The sequence below is a fragment of the Mauremys mutica genome, chromosome 20, assembly GCF_020497125.1.
Source record: "Mauremys mutica isolate MM-2020 ecotype Southern chromosome 20, ASM2049712v1, whole genome shotgun sequence".
Lineage (NCBI taxonomy): Eukaryota > Metazoa > Chordata > Testudines > Geoemydidae > Mauremys > Mauremys mutica.
Window position 1 is genome coordinate 8,383,840 of NC_059091.1, and position 7,646 is coordinate 8,391,485.

General features: G+C 56.8%; 1 protein-coding gene across 3 annotated transcripts; it reads right to left on the minus strand.

Moving 5' to 3' along the window:
- Positions 1–1,906: 1,906 nt before the first annotated feature.
- On the minus strand, positions 1,907–7,284 carry LOC123353359 (protein mono-ADP-ribosyltransferase TIPARP-like). Of its 3 annotated transcripts, none has more exons than XR_006574477.1 (7): positions 6,915–7,284; positions 6,469–6,640; positions 5,633–5,820; positions 5,282–5,542; positions 4,426–4,890; positions 3,804–3,925; positions 1,907–2,701 (listed from the first exon to the last, which is right to left on the minus strand). XR_006574477.1 is itself a non-coding variant. In XM_044994380.1 (6 exons), exons 1-5 carry the CDS (start codon positions 7,256–7,258, stop codon positions 4,449–4,451), a joined length of 1,407 nt encoding a protein of 468 aa, XP_044850315.1. In that variant the 5' UTR covers positions 7,259–7,284; the 3' UTR covers positions 1,907–3,925; positions 4,426–4,448. The 3 variants fall into 3 exon arrangements, 1 of the variants encoding a protein (XP_044850315.1); XR_006574476.1 differs by having other exon boundaries at positions 3,719–3,925; XM_044994380.1 differs by having other exon boundaries at positions 1,907–3,925.
- Between the last annotated feature and the right edge of the window lie 362 nt (positions 7,285–7,646).

Here is a 7,646-nt window from a genome sequence, read left to right on the forward strand (position 1 = left end):
TAGGGACATGCTGAACCTGGGACATAGAACTGGAAGGGATCTCGAGAGATCATCTAGTCCTGCCCCCTGCACTCAAGGCAGGGCTAAGTATTATCTAGACCAGGGGTAGGCAACCCATGGCATGCCTGCCGAAGGCGGCATGCGAGCTGATTTTCAGCGGCACTCACACTGCCCGGGTCCTGGCTACCCGTCCGGGGGTTCTGCATTTTAATTTAATTTTAAATTAAGCTTCTTAAACATTTTAAAAAATCTTATTTACTTTACATACAATAGTTTAGTTATATATTATAGACTTATAGAAAGAGACCTCCTAAAAACATTAAAATGTATGACTGGCATGCGAAACCTTAAATTAGAGTGAATAAATGAAGACTGGGCAACTTCTGAAAGGTTGCCGACCCCTGATCTAGACCATCCCTGACAGGTGTTTGTCCAACCTGCTCTTAAAAATCCCCAATGATAGAGATTCCACAACCTCTCTAGGCAATTTATTCCAGTGCTTAACCACTCTGACACTTAGGAAGTTTTTCCTAATGTCCAACCTAAACTGCCCTTGCTGCAATTTAAGCCCATTGCTTTTTGTCCTCTCCTCAGAGGTTAAGAACAATTTTTCTCCCTCCTCCTTGTAACAACCTTTTATGTACTTGAAAACTGTTATGTCCCCTCTCAGTCATCTCTTCTTCAGCCTGAACAAACCCAATTTTTTCAGTCTTCCCTCATAGGTCATGTTACCTAGATGTTTAAACATTTTTGTTGCTCTTCTCTGGACTTTCTCCAATTTGTCCACATCTTTCTTGAAATGTGGCACCCAGGATGGGATACAATACTCCAGTTGAGGCCTAATCAGCACGGAGTAGAGCGGAAGAATTACTTCTCGTGTCTTGTTTACAATACTCCGGCTCATACATCCCAGAATGATGTTTGCTTTTTTTGCAATAGTTTTACACTGTTGACTCATATTTAGCTTGTGATCCAGCATGAGCCCCAGATCCCTTTCCACACTCCTCCTTCCTAGGCAGTCATTTCCCATTTTGTATGTGTGCAACTGACTGTTCCTTCCTAAGTGGAGCACTTTGCATTTGTCCTTATTGAATTTCATCCTGTTTACTTCAGACCATTTCTCCAGTTCGTCCAGATCATTTTTAATTTTAATCCTACCCTCCAAAGCACTTGCAACCCCTCCCAGCTTAGTATCGTTCACAAACTTTATAAGCCATTATCAAAATCATTGATGAAGATATTGAACAGAACCAGCCCCAGAACTGATCCCTGCAGGACCCCACTCGTTATGCCCTTCCAGCATGGCTGTGAACCACTGATAACTACTTTCTGGGAATGATTTTCCAATCACTTATGCACCCACCTTATAGTAGCTCCTTTTAGGTTGTATTTCCCTAGTTTGTTTATGAGAAGGTCACATGAGACAGCATCAAAAGCCTTACTAAATTCAAGATATACCACACCTACCACTTCCCCCCATCCACAAGGCTTGTTACCCTGTCAAAGAAAGTTATCAGGTTGGTTTGACATGATTTGTTCTTGACAAATCCATGCTGACTGTTACTCATCACCTCATTATCTTCTAGGTTTTTGCAAATTGATTGCTTAATTATTTGCTCCATTATCGTTCAGGTACAGAAGTTAAGCTGACTGGTCTGTAATTCCCCAAGTTGTCCTTATTTTCCTTTTTATAGATGGGCACTAGATTTGCCCTTTTCCAGTCTTCTGGAATGTCTCCCGTCTTCCATAACTTTTCAAAGATAATTGCTGATGGCTCAGATATCTCCTCAGTCAGCTCCTTGAGTATTCTAGGATGCATTTCATCAGGCCCTGGTGATTTGAAGACATCTAACTTGTCTAAGTAATTTTTGACTTGTTCTTCCCCTATTTTAGACACTGCCAGTGAAAATGAGGTAGGATCAGTCTCTATGTTAGACGTCCAATCGCCACCAACCTTCTTGGTGAAAACCGAAAAAAAGAAGCACCTCTGCCATTTCCACATTTTCTGTTATTGTCTTTCCCCTCTCACTGAGTGATGGACCTCCTCTGTCCTTGGTCTTCCTCTTGCTTCTAATGCATTTGTAGAATGTTTTCTTGTTTCCTTTTATGTCACTAGCTAGTTTGATCTCATTTTGTGCCTTGGCTTTTCTAATTTTGTCCCTACATACTTGTGATATTTGTTTATATTCATCCTTTGTAATTTGACCGAGTTTCCACTTTTTTGAGTTTGAGATCATTTGAAGATCTCTTGGTTACTCCAGGGTGGTCTCTTGCCAGACTTCCTAGCTTTCCTACGCAGTGGGATAGTTTGCTCTTGTGCCCTTAATAATGTGTCTGAAAACCTGCCAAAAAACCTGCCATATGAGGGTTGCAGATTGAAAGTGCGGCTCAGCCCCGCCTGCTCAGGCGTACTCTAGTCCGGTGCAGTGCCCATGGCATACGAGGGTGACAGCTTGGAGGTGCTGTTTGACCCAACCTGTTGAGTCCAAGGGCGTATGAGGGTGCCAGCTTGGGAGCGCTGCTCGAGCCAGCCTACTGAGTCTAGGGACATACAAGGAGTCAGCTTGGGAGTGCTGACTGACCCAGTCCTCTCAGATGTTCTCTGTTCATGTGTGTGTGTGTTCATCTGATTCTGGGGCTGGAAGAATCTAGGTCCTGCAGAATAGCTCCATGGGGAGGGAACGTGCAGCAGAGAGAAGTTCTGTGTGAGAACACAAGTGACACAAGCAGGACATTGATGGAAGTACAGAACCCCACCCCCAGAAGAGTAACCCTAATAAATGAGCCTACCCCGAAGCTGGTAACAGGGGGGCAGAGCTGCCACCTGAGGGGCCCCCCCGCCCCGCAGGGCTCAGTCTCTGGGGCTGTTCACCCCCACACCCCCCAAGGCTGCCAGCTGGGGAGGGGGGCCTGCTTCGCGCTGATTGCAGGGTTTGGGGGCTGTGGCCAGTCTCTCTGTGGGCGAGCCAGGCTCCAGACCCCGGCAGCTCCAGTCACCCAACCTGGGGCAGCTGCTGTCAAACCTCCAGCTCCCCACTTCCTCCTCTGGGCCCATCACCCTCACCCAGGACCCCCCGTGCCCCTCTGGCAACCCCCCTGACTGATGCTCAGGAGATGGAGGTGGTGCTGGGAAAGGGGCTCCCCCCAGCTATGCTGTTCCTCCTGCCCCCAGTGATGCAGCCCTGAATCCTCCCCTCCCATCGACACACCAGGACCAGGGGACCAGCACCTGTCGCTCGGGGGAGGGGGGGGGGGGGATGATCTGGACCGTGGGGATGGGGGCGGGCTTTGCTGCAGGGCTTAGGCAGGAAGCAGCAACACCCCAGCTGCCTGGGCCTGGGGGTAGGGGGACAGCTTGGCCCTGGGCCCATCCCCCTGATAGCAGAGGACCCCAGAGATGAGCCTGGAAGCGGCACTTACTTCCCCCAGGAATCTAGCAGAGGCATGGCTGCTGCCCCAGCTTGTGGGGGGAGCTGGCTGGGAGGGTGGGGGCTGGGCCAGCTTCACAGGAGGTACCAGACTGACACCAGCCCATGGATTGGAGCTCCTCAGCCCAGCAGTGACAGGGGGCAGTGGGCGGCTGACGCCTGGAGTCTGTGACAGATCCCCCACATCATCACACAACCCCTCGGTTCCAGACTGAGGGCAGTGCAGTGCCGGGAGCCCCATGCTGGATCAGGGTAAATCTCCCCTTTCTCTGGAGCTGGCAAGAACAGACCTGGCTGGGAAGGACCCCGGTGGCCATGGGGCACAGGGATTTGGGGAGTCGGCAGGGCCTGGGGGGGGTGCAGGACAGGAGTGACCTTGGACGATGGCTCTTCAGCAACCTTCTCCCCCTCTCTGGCGCGGGGGGCGCAGGCCGAGCCTTTCTGGGCAGCAGGATCTGATGGCAGGTCTGCATCAGGCCTCTGGAGCCAATCGCCAGCTGAGAAAGGGAGAACAGGAGTGACCCCGCACGGCCCTGACTCCTCCCTGCAACCTGGGGCACCGGGGCCAAACGCCGAGCTCTATTCCAGTCTGTGCCGGGGGCGGGGGGTGGGTATTCAGGCTCTTCCACACACTCCCTCCCCGGGAGCAAGCTGCCCTCTTCACCTGTGACTAGGCTTGCCAACAGTCCCGTATTACAATGATTCAGTTGGGTTTGGTCCTGCTCTGAGCAGGGGGTCGGACTAGACGACCTCCTGAGGTCCCTTCCAACCCTGATAGTCTATGATTCTATGATACAAGGGACATCCCTTATTTTTTTCCATCTCTGTACAGCAAGACTGGGAGTCGCCGAGTGCTGCCAAAAGCAGCCAAGAAATCCCCCTGGTGAGTGTAGGTGAGTCCTTCTTAGTATTAATAATAATAATGATGATCTCAGGAGGAGGGGTGGGGCTAAGAAATCGGTCCCTTATTTTTGAAATACAATGTTGGCAGGCTGACCTCTGACCCCCAGCGCTCCCCCGTCATGAGTCCACGGCCACGGGCTCGGAGAGCAGCTTGTAGCGGATCAGGAAGTAGGGGTAGCACTGGCAGCTGTCAAAGATGACGAAGATCTGCGGCTTCTTAGCCTGGTCCGTGCAGGAGTCGTAGAGGCGGCCGTCGTGTGCCAGTGGGGGGCGCCGGAACACGGGATTGCCCCGCACCGAGCGCCCCACCAGCACCTTGACCAGGAACATGTGGCACAGGCTGGCCTCGTCCACCTTGGCGTAAGTGTGGGAGTAGGAGGCGTCGACCGCGAAGTAGCTGCCCTGCCCGTAAGCCTCGCCGTTCTCCCCTGACACCCGTGGGTCAAAGTTCATCTCGCAGATGGGCTGCACTTTGCTGGCCCTGGTGCCGTGGAAGAGGTGTCTTTCCAGGCAGCGCCGCGCCGCACGGGGACGGCTCTGGGCCATGAACTTTTTCTGCCTGGAGGGGGGACAGAAGGGGGGGGTGGTGTCACTAACAAGCTGGAGCCCCACCCACCCGCTTCCTTGGTGCATTGTCTCAGGCTTGGGTATGATGGGTCAGGCACCAAGAAGCCGGGATCACCAGCTGGCTAAGGATGGGCAGGATGCCCTGGGTGGGTCTGGCATGGGCCAGAGCATGGGCACCAAGACCACAAAACACCAGCCTCTGGGCGATTCCCATTCCTGGCCCAGGGGGAACCGCGCCCCAGGATCAGGGCACCGGAGTTACAATTCCAGCTGCCAGCCCAGCCCTGTGGCAGCAGCAGCCAGATGCAAGGGCACCAAGGGAAAGCCCAGAACCCACTAGCAGCCCTCCATGCCCAGCCCTGCCCCATTCCTGCCCTCCTTACCCACAGTATTTCTGCCACAGGTAGTCGTTCCGGACCCGGTAGACGGCCAGCACTAGCGCCTTGTCCTCTGCCAGGCTTTTGTGGAACAGCGTGCATGTGGTCTCATAGGCCCGCTCTGCTGGCGCCACTTCTGCCAGCGTGTACGTGGTGCCCACTGGGGCCTCGGGGACCCAGGACGCAGGGTATGGGCCACAGTAGGTGTCTTGGGGGTCCTCCCCAGGGACGGTGCCGGGGGAAGAGAGGGTGGCGCCCGGTCCTGTCCTGCCAAGAGAAGAGAAACAAGGGGATGGCTAATGGCGAGAGCCTCTTGGGTGCCCAGGGAAAGGGATGGCACCTGGCCAGGGCACTCACCGCAGGTGGGGCGCCAGGCGCCAGGGTGGGCGGAAGACTGGGCAGTGCAGGATGCGCCGGGTGAAGCCCGTATGCACATTGCGCTGGGTCAGTGTTTTCAGGTCCACGTTGTACAGTTGGCCACGCAGGTTGAAGGCGTGGTTCCACATGCCCTTCTCGAAGGCCGCCAGCAGCTCCCACCGCACCGGCTGGGCACAGAGAGACGCCGTAATGGGGCACCACTCAGCCACGTTCCTCTCAGCCATGCACCCGCTCCCCCACGATGCTCCCTCAGCCATGCAGCGCCACCACCTTCCTCAGCTACACCACTCCTCCAGCCACGCAGCCCCTCTGCCAACCACACCACTCCTCCAGCCACACAACCAGGCTAATCCTCCAGCCAGGCACCCACTCCCAGCCTGGCCACTCCTCCAGCCACGCAGCCTCCCATGAGAGTTTTTCGGGGCCCCTGGAGCAGGGTCCTTCACTCGCTGGAGCTTCTTCCGCTCTGGGTCTTCGGGGGCAATTTGGCGGCGGGGGGTCCTTCCGCTCCGGGACCTGCCGCCGAAGACCCTAGACCCCCTGAATCCTCTGGGCGGCCCTGCCACAGTCACCCCTCCCCCTCCTCAGCTACCCCACCTCCTGCATGCAGCCCCTCCCCCATCACAGCCACCCAGCCCTTCCCCCAGCAACCCCTGCCCCTCCCCAGCTATGCCACCCAGCCCCTCCCTCAGCCACCCCACGTCCCCCTAGCCACACTGCTCCTCGCCCCAGGCCTGGCCTTCCATTTCTCTCGCCCTGCTGCCCGTGCATCCCCCACACCCGCTCCTGTCCCGGGATCACCCCCCTTCCCTCACCTCCTCGTACGCGAGCCACTCGCCGCACTCCTCCCAGTACACCTGCCACTCCATGGGGAAGTAGGGGTTGCGGCTGGGGTCGCTGCTGTTGGAGAGGCGCCGGACGCGGTCATAGAGCTGGCTGGGCTTCAGGTCCATGGAGTTCAGGTTGAGGGTCCAGGATGAGCCGGCCCTGAAAGGGGGTGGGGGGGGGCAGCAGAGACATCACCAAGGGGCAGAGGCCACAGGCAATGCCCCCCCTCCCCCTCCCCCTCCCGCCAGCAATGAGTAGCTGGGCGATGCACCTGGGAGCAGATTTGCCTCCATCTCTCCCTCCATCCTCAGCCAATGCTCTCCTGGTGGGAGGGGCTGGGACTGGAGCCGCCGGGAGCTCCCCCTACATCCAGCGCTCCCACCCCGCCCCCCAATAGCGCCCCCTGCTGGGCCGTGTCCAATCAGCCACGTACTTGTCGACGAGCTGCACGTCGTGGCGGCTGGTGCTGCAGTAGAGGTTCTCCAGGTGCTGTTGGGCCAACGTGCCAACGCTCAGCCACACCCCGTCTGCCTTGCGCCGCATCTGCCAGTGGAAGGGGTTGGGGGTGTGGTGGCGCAGGCAGCGCTCCCCCTCCAGACACTGCCCCAGCAGGAAGTCGTCGCAGATCAGGATGCCGTCTCTCTGGTGGACGTGGACCTCCTCTGGGCCAGCCAACTCCAGGACCTGCCCGCCCAGGCCATGCCCCTCAGGCTCCAGCGTGAGCAGCAGGGGGTACTGGGCCAATCCCAGATGCGGGCGCTTGGGCTTCTCTGCCATCTTGATCAGGCCCGCGGGGCGGGGCGGGGGGGCGGGGAGTCAGGGCAGAGATGGGACCTGATGGGAAGCCAGGCAGGGCTGGGGGCAGACTGGGCCTGGGATTTGGGATACTGGGGGGCCTCTGGATGCCATTGGCTGGAAGGGCATTAGTGCTGGAAGGAAGAGCAAGGATCTTAAGAGGGATGCTGCCCCCGGGGTCAGGGAATCACCAGCCGGCCCCAGCTCTAGAGCAGCCCGGGGCTGATCATGGGAGGCCTCTCATAGGACCCCAGCATCGGGGGCGGGGGAATAGGGATGTCATTCCCTGTCTACAGATGGGGAAACTGAGGCCAATGCAGGGACTTGTCCAGCAGGTCAGTGACAGAGCTGGGTGAGGAACCCAGGTGTC

Bases quoted from the DNA above. Each gene is read 5' to 3' on its own strand.
- LOC123353359 (XM_044994380.1), bottom strand. From the start codon at position 7,258: ATGGCAGAGAAGCCCAAGCGCCCGCATCTGGGATTGGCCCAGTACCCC. The intron at 5,821-6,468 runs GTGAGGGAAGGG...CTCTGTGCCCAG, and splicing joins AGTGGCTCGCGTACGAGGAG to CCGGTGCGGTGGGAGCTGCT. The intron at 5,543-5,632 runs GTGAGTGCCCTG...TTCTCTTGGCAG, and splicing joins CGCCTGGCGCCCCACCTGCG to GACAGGACCGGGCGCCACCC.